Source organism: Pipistrellus hanaki, assembly GCF_964339955.1.
Source record: "Pipistrellus hanaki genome assembly, chromosome: 8".
Classification (NCBI taxonomy): Eukaryota; Metazoa; Chordata; class Mammalia; order Chiroptera; family Vespertilionidae; genus Pipistrellus; species Pipistrellus hanaki.
Window position 1 is genome coordinate 36653651 of NC_140510.1, and position 13527 is coordinate 36667177.

Here is a 13527-nt window from a genome sequence, read left to right on the forward strand (position 1 = left end):
GCATAGTGCCTGGCACAGAGCAGGCACTTTATTTAGACACTGCTGTTGCTACTGTTCTGCCACTCTGCTAGGACAGCAATGTGCGGTATAGCACAGAGTCCATGACCAACAACTGTCTTCCACCCAGTTCCACTGCCTGTGGCTTGTACAGTGCAGAATATGGTTATGATAAGGACCCAGGGAGATACAACTATAAACAATTGTTTTAAAAGAAATTAGTAAACACTATTTACTGATTTCTGAAAGGCAAAATAAAAAGAATAAACTCCTTACCATGGTCAGTGCATTGATTTCTGACATCCTCTATGCTTTCTACTTTGATGTTTTCTTGAAGAAAAATGTAACAGCTGTCTTGGAACTGAACCCAGGTGGATGAAGGACAGTCTATGTGGAAAAAGAGAAACACTGTTCAGTAACTTGAAAATAAGAAATTCATGAATTCCTACAGATAAAAATATTAGATTTTCACAGAAAAAAAAAGGAAAGGCAATTACCCTTGTTAATTCAGCAACAAGGCTTTCAGTTTTTGTTAAAAAAAGAAATTGATGAGTGTGACAGTAATTTATTTTTCTCCATTATACTAATATATGATGGAAAAGAGAACTGAGCAAATGAATCTTTTCTGGTTTTACAGAGCAAAGTTCTAAGTCTCTGAGTTGCTTAGGAATTCAGACATAAATTTTAGCATTATTGCCAAGGCAACAAACTATCAAGGAAGACAATCAGAATTACAAGCTCTTTTTAAGGTTACCTTTGTAGCATGCAGTAACAATTCCAAAAGTCTTAGTTTTACAAGATCTTTTTGTTAAAATTATACTTCCAAGAACAGAGAAGAAAACAAGTTGCTGGATTATGAATATTCAGACAAGTTTTCATATTGCACTGGAAAACAAGATTGATGTTCTTCTGAATGTTCTTAATTTATCACCTCAGCAAAGCAGATTCTTAGAACTATTTTTAGGAAACATAATATTTCTCTCCCTCTACAGCTGTGAGGTAGAGGTACATCTCCTTTGTTTCTATCTTGGACTCTCTTGTTGTTTATTATAAAGGTGTACATTTTAAAGCCTTGGTTCTAGAACTCTTCGTTATTAGCATTACAAGCAAAATAGGCCTGCCTGTAAGAGCTTGGTTTCAATGGCCAGAATGAATAAAGGATTCAAGGTATTTACTGAATTTCAGTGAATAAAGGAGCATAAAGCATGAATCTTCCATATTCTCTCAGCTCTATATAGGGAAAAGCACTAAGATTTTACATATTTTTAAGTTCTGTATATATTATAATATTAACACAAACAGGATGCCCTGCTACAAAGATCAGAATTTAACAATCAGCTATGTTAGTCTAAACTCAGCAACTTCAATTTTACTAAGCTCAGAATATGGCAGAGACCAGGAGTTGTCTCTGGTACTAGAGCTCAGCACAGAGTACATGACCACCAAGATAGATTATTTTTCAGTCTTCCAAAAACTTCTGGATAATAAGGTCTGAGTAGAATGAAACGTGTAAAATGTGCCCAGCCAGTGTTGCTCAGTGGTTGAGCAACAACCTATGAACCAGAAGGTCATGGTTCGGTTCTCAGTCAGGTCACATGCCCACTCGATCCCCCAGTAGGAGCCATGAAGCAAGCAGTGGATCAATGATTCTCTTTCATTATTGGTGTTTCTCTCTCTCTTTGCCTCTCTTTTCCTCTCTGAAATAAATTAAAAAAAAAAAAATTTTAAGGAAGGAGTGTGCTCCTTGGGCCATATGTGCTCTTTCCCACTGGCTAGAATATAGTAAGCCATCTCATCCTGTAAACTAGGGGTGTCGAACTCAATCAGAGAAGGGGCCAAAATCTAAAATCCAGCCTAAATTGCGGGCCGAATGGTTTACTGAACAGTCATAAACTGACAATGTCATAAACTGACAGCAGAGTGCAGTGATGACAGTGCGATGTGGGCCACATTGCAAGGCCTGGCAGGCTGGATTTGGCCCGCGGGCCTTGTGTTTGACACATGTGCTGTAAACAATTGAAGCAGCCTAGGAATAACAGGACAAGACCGAAGATGAAGGATCCTAGGTGGAGCCATCATATCACACTCAAATTGTGACAAGAAAGAAGAGGATCTCCTGTGTGGTTAAATCCACTGTTAATTCAGGTCACTGTCATAGCAGCTGGATCAATAACCTTAGTACAATGGGATACTTAAAATCATCCTGATGTATGAGACCTGAGTTTTTCCCTGCCTTCATACTCTTGGCGGTGGCGGCGGCTGCTTCTTCTTCTTCTTCTTCTTCTTCTTCTTCTTCTTCTTCTTCTTCTTCTAATATATTTTATTGATTTTTTACAGAGAGGAAGGGAGAGGGATAGAGAGCTAGAAACATCAATGAGAGAGAAACATTGACCAGCTGCCTCTTGCACACCCCCTACTGGGGATGTGCTCACAACCAATGTAATGCCCTTGACCGGAATCGAACCCTGCAACGCTCTATCCACTGAGCCAAACCGGTTTTGGCAACTGATGGCTTCTTTTAGTAGTAGTTAAGCCATGCAAGATGCACGAGCATGAGGGTAGTTCTAAGGTACAATTTATCTATGTACGGTTTTTTTCTTTCCTGCTGTTTTACAGATACTTGCATTACACTTGTGACTGACAACCTTGGCTTGAACTCCTGGAAATCTAGTACTTTCCCATAGTGGTAGCTTAAAGGTAGTTGAATAGGGGTGTTTTATCAGCAAACACTTTCCTTTAGGACAATGCCCTTACTAAAATATTAAGTAAAACAAATCTCTGGCTATAAAATTGTATGTGCAACATTTAAGAAGCAAGGAAGTCCAGAAAGGTTCAGGAACTGGACAGACCAGACACCTTTACAGGAGGAGGGTTCAGGGATGCCTTAAAAACAACATGCTTGGCCGAAACCGGTTTGGCTCAGTGGATAGAGCGTCAGCCTGCGGACCGAAAGGTCCCAGGTTCGATTCCGGTCAAGGCATGTACCTTGGTTGCGGGCACATCCCCAGTGGGGGGTGTGCAAGAGGCAGCTGATGGATGATTCTCTCTCATTGATGTTTCTAACTCTCTATCCCTCTCTCTTTCTCTCTGTAAAAAATCAATAAAATATATTAAAAACAAAACAAAACAAAAACAACAACAATATGCTTGGTTGAAAGTCTGTAAAAGAGCAGCTAGATCCCCTTCCTGAGAAACAGTGCTCAGTGATCTCCCTTTCACTACACACCTCTGCTGCCTTCTTCAAAAGTCTGGCCCTTAGAATGAAAGACTTTTATTTCTCCAAAACCACTTCCAGATCATCAAACGTTATTCTTTGTCTGCTCATCCTTGAAGGTCCAGGCCATCCATGTATACCACCCTTGCCAAGACATCGCCACTGGAATTGATGTTGCTTTCTCTTCTAAAACACCATCCAAGGCTGGGTAAGGTACCAAGAGAAACTTGGCTTTGAAGTCAGACTGACAAAGGTTTTTATCTCCATGGTGATACCTTGGACAGCTTATTTCCTGTGTTTCCTCAAGAGAAAACAACCTCCTTGGATTGTTGTCAGCTTTAGGTAGGCATCCACAAAACTACACAGCACAAGGCCTAATTTAAGGAAGGTGCTCAAAACATAGCTTCCATTAATATGTCCATGATGAGTATCCTTACCCACTAAACAGTGACCTTTCTGACAATAGGGACTTATTCTTAATCTTTGGATCTCCAATGCCTCAAAAAGCTCTTGGGCTATCAGAATTTAAAATACTTTGATGAATGAATGAATCCCTCTCTTCTTAATCCTTAAATAGCTTACATCCTTAAAAATCATCTCTTCAGCAGCGTCACACACTCTCCAGTGTATTCATCTTTTTCTTCTAGAAGCATGAGAAGTTTCTGATATCCTGTAATATAACTGGATTGAATGTGCTGCCAATTCTACTACTTTTACTAGCATACTTTTTTTTTTTAAAAAAGTAAACATTTTATTGAAATACATCATACAATGTGTAAGTCATAATTATACAGCTTGACTTTTCATAAAATGGACACATCCATATAATCATCAGTGAGATAAAGAAACAGGTCATTAACTCATTTTGGAAAAGAGAACTGAGCAAATGAATCTCTTCTGGTTTTACAGAGCTAAGTTCTAAGTCTCTGAGTTGCTTAGGAATTCAGACATAAATTATAGCATTATTGCCAAGGCAATAAACTATCAAGGAAGACAATCAGAATTACAAGCTCTTTTTAAGGTTACCTTAAAAAGATGTATGTGCAACATTTAAGAAGCAAGGAAGTCCAGAAAGGTTCAGGAACTGGACAGACCAGACACCTTTATAGGAGGATTACTCCAAAGGTAATCACTATCCTAACTTCTAACACCATAGATTAGTTTTGCTGTTTTTGAACATCGTAGTAATGAAATCATGCAGTATTTAATGAATCTCATTAAAGTAATGTTTATCAAAGAAGCCAGACACAAGAGTAACTCCTGTGTGTCAGCCAGATTGGGCAGTGCTCAGGGGTAAGGAGAAAGGGCTATAGAGAGGAATGAGTCAGACATATAAATATGACATATATTACAAGTGTATGGTAGGCAAAATGCATAAAACTATTAAAGAATGAATAAATCATGTACGGAATAAGGGACATTTTAGAAAGGAGGCAATATTGGAGCTATGACTCACAGGATAAATGAGTTTGCTGTGCAAGAAAGGAAAAAGTGAAAGAAAAAACACACATTCCAGCACAATGACAGGCACCTAGTAATTAGTAAGGGGTCAAATATTCTTTGAGTAAACTAGGCAGGTCTCTCCCTCCTCCCCCTTCTCCCACTAGATAATAGTTTCTATATTAGAACAAAAAAAGAAAACAGTCATTTCCAGATGAAACTCAAATAGAAAAATCACAGGGCAGATATTATGAATTGCGAGAGAGAGAGAGAGAGAGAGAGAGAGAGAGAGAGAGAGAGAGATTGATTTGTTGTTCCATTTTATGCATTCATTGGTTTTCTTTTTCTTTTTTTTGAGATTTTTTTTTTTTATAATATATCTTATTGATTTTTTACAGAGAAGAAGAGAGAGGGATAGAGAACTAGAAACATCAATGAGAGAGAAACATCGACCAGCTGCCTCCTGCAAACCTACTGGGGATGTGCCCGCAACCAATGTACATGCCCTTGACCGGAATCGAACCTGGGACCTTTCAGTCAGCAGACTGACGCTCTATCCACTGAGCCAAACCGGTTTCGGCTCATTCGTTTTCTTATATGTGCCCTGACCAGGGATCGAACCTGCAACCTTGGTGTATCAGGACATCTCTCTAATCAACTGAGCTATTCGGCCAGGAGAAGGTGTTTTCTATTTAGATCGGTTATTAGCCAATCTATTACTAAGTAGCAAATTAGCAGCTAAAATCAACTAAAAAGCTTTATTATTTAACACAGTTTCTCTGGGTCAGGAATACAGAAGCAGCTGCTTAGCTGGGTGATTCTGGCCTGGGGTGTCTCATGAAGTTGTGGTCAAGATGTTGGCCAGGGCCACAGCCTCCCAGAAGGCTCACTCATGCAGATGGCGAGTTGGTGTTGGCTGTGGGTAGGAAGCCTCAATTCCTCACCACATGACTTCTCCACTGGGTTGCTCAAGGGTCAAGTGACTCAAATGAGAACAAGGTAAAAGTGCAATGTCTTTTATAGCCCAGCTCTGGGACTCACACTCGGTTATTTCCACAATATCCTGTTGGTTATACAGGTCGGCCCTAATTGGTGTGGGGGTGAGCTATGCAGAGTATGAATACCAGGAGGTGAGAATCACTTGGGCCAGCTTGGAGGCTAGCAGCCACAGAGTGATAAGCACTAAGGAGAAAAGTGAAAACAGAGAAGCAAGTACCTTAGTGTAGGGTAGGGGTTTGGGTTGCAATCGTAGAAAGGTCTTATTATAAGAATCACCTATAAAAAGTGATATGAATGAGCTGAAGGAAAAAGCCATGCGAATATTTAGGTCAGAGAGAGGGAACAGCAAAGATGTGCTCTGAGATGGGAGTGAATGTGATGATGATAATGATAATTACAGCAAATCAAAGAACATTGTTGAATAATTAAATAAGCAAAACATGATAAGGCCAAAAAGAGAGAGAGAGAAAAAAAAAATATAGGCAGGAAAATGTAAAAATTGTTGATTCACTTCCTCAAACCTCTCAGTTGCCTTCTCCATAGGCTCATTTCAGCATTAGCAAACTCCATCTAGCTGATTCAGCACAGTACCCTTCTTGCCATGCTCCAGATCAGAGTGTCTGCCCAGGAACAAGCTTTACACATTGCTCAAGTGATGCAGTTTTACTTTGAGAAGAATAATGTTCAAGTAGAGACTGGATACCCCCTGTGAGGAATGTTGGTGAGATTCCTGACTTCATGAGCAGAAGGGTAAATTAAGACTTTTTCAATGTTAACCATCCTTGCTATAATCTTGCCTCCCTAAAATATTGCCATAAGTTTTCAGGTTCTGTAAATATTTTCTATAAAATATCCTATATAATAAAAGGCTAATATGCAAATAGACCAAACGGCTCAACAACAGGAACAACTGAACAACAGGTCACTATGAGCTGCGCTGACCACCAGGGGGCGTGTGTGGAACATGGTGGGTGTTGGCCAGCAGGTGAGTGGAGGCACCAGACCAAGGCGGGATGCTGGTCGCTGTCATGGGCCCAGCCTCTGGTAGTTACTAAAAATTCTTTGCTCCCGTGTGCCATGGTCCTGCCTGCGATGCCCTATGAACTGGCATGTCATGGTTCAATTCTCAGTCAGGGCACATGCCTGGGTTTGCTAGCTTGATCCCCAGTAGGGGGCATACAGGAGGCAGCTGGTCAATGATTCTCTCTCATCATTGATGTTTCTTTTCTTTTTTTTTTTTTATTGATTTTTTTTATTTTTTATTTTTTTATTGATTTTGTACAGAGAGGAAGGGAGAGAGATAGAGAGATAGAAACATCGATGAGAGAGAGTCATTGATCAGCTGCCTCCTGCACAACCCCGCTGGGGATATGCCCGCAACCAAGGTACATGCCCCTGACCGGAATCGAACCCGGGACCCTTCAGTCCCCAAGCCGACGCTCTATCCATTGAGCCAAACCGGTTCCGGCTCATTGATGTTTCTTTCTCTCTCATCATTGATGTTTCTCTCTCCCTCTCCCTTCCCCTCTCCCTTCCTCTCTGAAATCAATATAAATATGTTTAAAAAAATAATACACCTAAAAAAGTCTTTATGGATTTTGTAACTTTATAATTCTATTGATTTAACTAGTGCAGAATTTTAGGAGCCTGATGAGAAACTTAAAAGCTTGTACTTAATGTAACTCCAAATGTTTCTATATGGTTTCTCTGCCTAACATTACCTTTGACTGAAAGAAGAAAATGGCATATCCACAGAAATATTGTGCATTCCTGGCTAGCTGCCATAGGACTCTCTGTTCTGTTATTATTTCTTTTTTTGAACAATCAGGCACAGAATAAGAGGAAGTGATCCTTGGGACATACTTGTTCTGAGTGTTAACACAGGGAAGGCAAAGATTATATATATTTTTTCTTTGTCGGTAGTAAGACCTTTGCCCCTCTCCCATTAAGATATGAGCTGCGTCATTTACCGTCCAACAAGGGCAACGGTGGCAGAGACAGAGGAGGAGGAAGAGGAGCCCTTTATCCCCTTCATTGTGTGAGGAGGAGGGAGTGGCTGGTCCAAGTCCCTGACTAATCCAGAGCCCAGTGTGCTGGGCTGCAGGATCTCCCTAAATCTCACGGAAATCCGGCCTCTCACACGCCATCCCCTCTCAACACCACCCTTACCACCTAGCTTCCACGGTGCCCATCTCCGCCATGTCCCTCATGTGCCTTCTCGGAAGAGCTGTCATGATATTTATTCATTGTATGGGGATACCAGTCAGCGTTACTCTGCACCTACTAGGCAATACTAGCCCATTTTCGTAGAGAGCCAGTTTTAAGATTTACCCTCAAAATCTAAAATAACCCACAAAAGAAATGAAATATTTGATATGTGTTATAAAAATTGTCAATAACCAAATTGTAAAACTAGTTTTTAACACATTTATAAAAGTTTCTCAATAATGAAAGAAGTCCTGAAATAATATCTAGTTGCAATTTCACTTTTTCATTGGAAGAAAAATAAACATTTATTAACATTTCAAATGCAAAAACTATGTGAATTTTCCTTGAAACATAACTGCGCCTTCCACAGGGTCATAAAAAGTCACATCAATAGATTAAGATGACTTAAAGCTATAAATTCAACTATGAAATGAGTGTATAGCAGAGGTAAAATAATTTGGAAGAAATTACAATCCCATTACCTCCCTCCCCCTACTTTTTAAACCATTTATCTAAAATGTTTTTTTTTTAAATTATAAATTTGAAAAAAGTACAGAGACATAAATCAAAACAAAATAAGCAGAAACTGGTTTGGCTCAGTGGATAGAGCGTCGGCCTGGGGACTGAAGGGTCCTAGGTTCGATTCTGGTCAAGGGCATGTACCTTGGTTGCAGGCAGATCCCCAGTAGGAGGTGTGCAGGAGGCAGCTGGTTGATGTTTCTCTCTTGATGTTTCTGGCTCTCTATCCCTCTCCCTTACTCTCTGTAAAATAATCAATAAAAAATATATATATATAAAAGACTCCACGAGATAGTAAAGTCTCTGCTGTTACAGAGCTTCCTCCTAGTAAGGGGGTGACAAGCAAGAAAACAGTGAATAAACAAGAAAGGGGAGGAAAAGGAGACATGTGTAATACTTTCAACAAATAAAGGTAACTTTTTGTTTTATTATTTTATTATTTAAATTCTTTCTGGTTTAAAGTATTACAGGAGTCTCCTTTTCCCCCCATCCCCCTCCCAGTACATACCTTCACCCCTACTGTCTGTGTCCACTTATTATGCTCATATGCATGCATACAAGTCCTTTGGTTGATTTCATTTTTAAAAAACAAGATGCATTCAGACAGTATTAAGTGTTTGAAGAAGATAAACATAGGGATATGGCAAAGAACGTGGGGTGTTCAGGGAAGACCTGAGGAGGTGAACAGATGTGAATGATGTGGGTTAGGGCCGCTATGCCAAGAACTGGGAAAGGCGAGGCTGGTCTGGGTGGAAGAACCAGCAGGTGCCTGAGTCCCAGGAGGTCAGTGTGGACAGAGAAGGGCAGGAAGGGTGGTAAGAGATGACAGGAGCACCTCACCTAGAGCTTGAAGGATATGGCAATTCAGAATTAGTAACCTACATCTTTACAAATTCATATTCTTTGGGTAAATACCCAGAGAGGAGTTGCTGGATCTTATGGTTGTTCTATTCTTAATTTAAAAAAATATATATTTTATTGATTTTTTACAGAGAAGAAGGGAGAGAGATAGAGAGCTAGAAATGTCGATGAGAGAGAAACATCGACCAGCTGCCTCTTGCACACCCCCTACTGGGGATGTGCCTGCAACCAAGGTACATGCCCTTGACCGGAATCGAACCTGGGACCTTTCAGTCCACAGACTGATGCTCTACCACTGAGCCAAACCTGTTTTGGCTATTCTTAATTTTTAAAGGAACCTCCATACTGTTTTCCATACTGACTGTACCAGTTTACACTTTCACCAACAGTTCCCTTTTCTCCATATCCACACCAACATGGATTATTTTTGTCTTTTTGATAATAGCTATTTGAATAGGTAAGAATGGCTTTTGATTTGCAGTTTTGATTTGCATTTCCCTAATAACTAGTGATGTTGAACATCTTTTCATAGACCTGTTTTCCATCTGGGGGAAAAAAGTCTATTCATGCAGCCATTTTTAAATCTAATTTTTGTTGTTGTTATTGAGCTGCATGAGTTCTCTGCAGTATTATTTACAATAACTAAGATGAAAAAAACAACATAAGGGTACACTGATAGATGAATGAACAAAGATGTGGTATATATGTATAAAGGAATACTATTCAGGATGGATCTTGAGGGTACTGTTCTAAGTGAAATAAATCAGATAGGAAAGATAAAAAAATCATAAGATTTCACCCATATGTGGATTATAAAACAAAAAAAGCAACAAAACAAACAAAAACAAAGTAACAAAAAAAAATCCATAGACACAGAAAACAGAATTTTTTCTGTTGAGGCAGAGTGGATGGAGGAAAGGTGAGTTGGATAAAAATTAGACTTTGGACAGTAAGCGCACAATAAAGTATACAGACATAAAAATATAATGTGGTATACCTGAAATTTACATAATGTTATTAACCAATGTTATTTCAATAAATTTAATTTTTAAAGTTTTTTTTAAATATAAAGAGGACTGCTTCCACAAAGGTCTAAAAAAAAAAAAATTAGTTACCTAAATTCTGATCCATGTGCTAACCACAGAATGAGGATTTACTCTGAAATGCTTATATTCACTTATCTTATGCCATCCATGGGAAATCACTGACCCCGTAAACATACTGATCATCAACTAAATGCAAAAGAACTCTTTTAAAAGGAATACCACAGAATCTCATTCAGGAATTTAAAGAATGTTTTGCTCACTGTGATCTCCAAGATAACTAAAAACAATATAAGAGCACTTACAAAATAAATTCCAAAATACCAGAACAATAACAATGATCTCCATGTCAACATTAAATTCATACTTCATGCAGCAATACCATAGGAGCTTTTCTGTTGAGGTCTTGCCATTCAGCTAAATCTGTGAAAACCTTGAAAAGCTTTCTTGACTTAGTCCTAAGCCAAATGTGATTCTTGATTTTGTCTGGATGGGAGATTTGGGAAGTATTAAGATGAAAAAAACAACAACACATATATAGCTTTTTAGCCCTATATCATTAACACGCATGTGAATGTGTTCAGTAAACACATCCAACATACATCCCTGTAAAGTGGCACTCATGAGGTTTTCTAGTTGCAATAATTATCCTTCATTTTGTATGAAGAGAACAAGGGGAAAAAACAAGATTTCCAGGCCTCTAATAGGTACCAGACAGAGTTTTCACCTAGTGCTCACAGTTAGCGCTGTGAGGTATTATCTTCATTTTACTAACATGAAATGGGTTGGGTAACTTGTTCAAGGCCACACAGTTTGTATACCTAACTCCAAAGCTCTCGCTCTGCCTAAATCAATCATTAAAGCCTCCTTACTGAGAGAAGCTGATGAATTAATGGCATTAATGTATTCAACGGGCACTTTTCTTAAGCTCTTGAAAAGCCTATTCACTGACTTTGGGTGAGCACACCATACAATATGCAGATGATGCATAACAGACCTGTACGCTTGAAACCTATATACTTTTCCCGAAACAATGCCACCCCAATAAACTCAATAAAAATAAAAAAAGAACAAGAAAAGCCCATCTAACCATCCTGCACTTACAAAAAAAGGAAAAAGAACAAAACGTTCTTAAAATAGCTTGTCCTCTATTGATCAAAACAGCTTTTCTGAAGAGAGATCTCCAAATCTAGGAGTTGATTTTTTTTGGTAACGTTTTTGGTAACGTTTAACAAGAGAAGAATTTTTTGACCAGCCTGAAGTATGAAGGTATGGCCACCCAGAGAGTGGGTTACCCGGGCATTTAGATGTTACCAACAAACGTGATGAGGGCATGCCTAAGGTGGCTCAGACAGCTCCTCTCCACACACTCCAGTCCAGCCCTGTCTTAGGAAAAGCGAGTGTGCAGTCTGAGCAGCGAGAACATCCGCACAAATTGTTTCTGCTCCTTCACGGGCATCAGATGACATAACTGGTGGTCAATGCTGATGGACAAAAGATTTAAGGGAAGGGGCTTCGGGGTTTTTAAGCAAGTTCTGAGCTGCTGACTCTCCTGATGCCTCCATCACTGAGATCCTTTAAAACAGTCCTGCCTGTCAGCAGGCTTCCAGCAAGAACTTATAAAACGGCAATGAAATGGGGGGGGGGGGGGATCACACTCTTGCATAATCGTTTAATTCAAACCCACACAAGTATTCACCGAGTTCTTGTTTATTTGGCTCTGCAATTCCTGGAACTGTTCCCCCTGTAGTGCTTGGGGATGGAAGTCTGTCCCCAGAGGTTAGCCCAGCCACATTTTTGACATGCTTGCGCAGTCATGTTGTTTTCAAAAAACACACACAAAACCACATGGTCGACAGAATCGTGTTTTCCTCGGGAGTCATTTAGGAAACGACTGACCGACGTGTGATTTTTCATCTGTCGCTTGCACCACCACAGCAGTCCGCACTGAACGGTCTTTACATCACGCGACCTAAGCGAAATCCGAGCTCTGGCTGCCCTTGCCCCACCAGGATCCAAGGGTCATCTGGCTGAACTGCTCTCCCGTTTCCACGACTTGAACACCAACCAATTGGACAAACAACGCGGGGAGCAAACGAGGGCCTGCTTCCTGCCACCCCCTTCACGGCCCCCCCCCCCTCCCCCCGCCCCCTGCCCCATCCCCGCCGCGCACAGCCGGGGAATCTCTCATTTCAGCCCCAAGCGGCGCTGAAACTACTCTGGTCGCTACTCCGCGTCCCTCTGCGCTCCAGGCACTCAGCCCCCTTTGGGGTCCCCTCGCTCCCAGTGGGGTCTGCGCTGAGGCTGGCACTCGGTCGGAAGGGAGAGGGTGCCCCTTCCCCCGGCGCCCTCCTGGAGCCCACTGCGCTGGAGGGCGGCGGGGGGCAGGGGAGGGGGCGGCCCCGGCCCCGCGGGGGGCGCAGGGTGGGCGCGCAGGTGAGCGGAGGGGCCCGGGCAGGACGCCCAGGGCGGGTAGGAGATGGAGGGTGGAGGGTCTCAGCTGGGCGGGGGGCGAGGAGGGGGCATCGCAGGGGAGGGGAGGGGGGCGCTTACCGGCTGCAGCGGCGGCGGCCAGGCCCAGCAGCGGCAGCAGCACGGCGGGCAGCGCGGCCCCGGGCATGACGGCGGTGCGGGCGCCGGGCTCGGAACAGCGGGGCGGCCCTCCCCACCCCTCCCCGGGGCGGCCGCGGAGGGAGGGCGGGGGCCAGGCTCGCCCAACCCGCGGCCAGATCCGGCGGCGCGCTGCCCGCTGGCCCGGGTCTCCAAAGCGATTTTTAAAACTTTTCACGTGAATCGAATTAATTTCAGACTCGCAAAAATCTTGCAAAAATCGAACAGAGAATGTGTGTCGCCCTTCAGGCAGCTTCTCTAAATATCAACGTCCTATGTAATGCCAGGGCCATAATCAAAGCCGAGAAAGAACGCTGGTGGGATTTCCTGAATGGTCTCTCCAATGTTCCTTTTCTGTCCTCAAATCCAGTCCTGGGTCACTCATTGCACGCTGGCTTAGTATGTCCCCTTGGTTTCATTTGACATGGAACAGCTCCTCTGTTACTCTTTTCTCTCCCTCCAGGTTTTAAAACCTTTTATTTGCATATTAAAAACACTGCGAATTCCAGTAACTAAAATCATTTTAACAACCACAAAAAAGGAACTGTTTAAATTGCATCTTACAGCTTGCAGAACACCTTGGACCGGCTTGGTTTTTACTCCAGATTTCACTACCGTCCCACCCAGCTGATTCTT

General features: G+C 41.7%; 1 protein-coding gene across 2 annotated transcripts in view; it reads right to left on the minus strand.

The window, feature by feature from the left end:
- Nucleotides 1-13326, minus strand: part of CD302 (CD302 molecule) — a 26511-nt gene extending 13185 nt beyond the window's left edge. The window contains exons 1-2 of one of the 2 annotated variants that reach the window (XM_084891562.1): nucleotides 12835-13326; nucleotides 274-384 (exon numbers count right to left, since the gene is read on the minus strand). In XM_084891562.1, the coding sequence (XP_084747688.1) occupies nucleotides 274-384; nucleotides 12835-12901 (178 nt within the window). In that variant the 5' untranslated portion in view covers nucleotides 12902-13326. The remainder of the gene's footprint in view (nucleotides 1-273; nucleotides 385-12834) is intronic. The other variant, XM_084891563.1, reaches the window with a different exon arrangement.
- Between the last annotated feature and the right edge of the window lie 201 nt (nucleotides 13327-13527).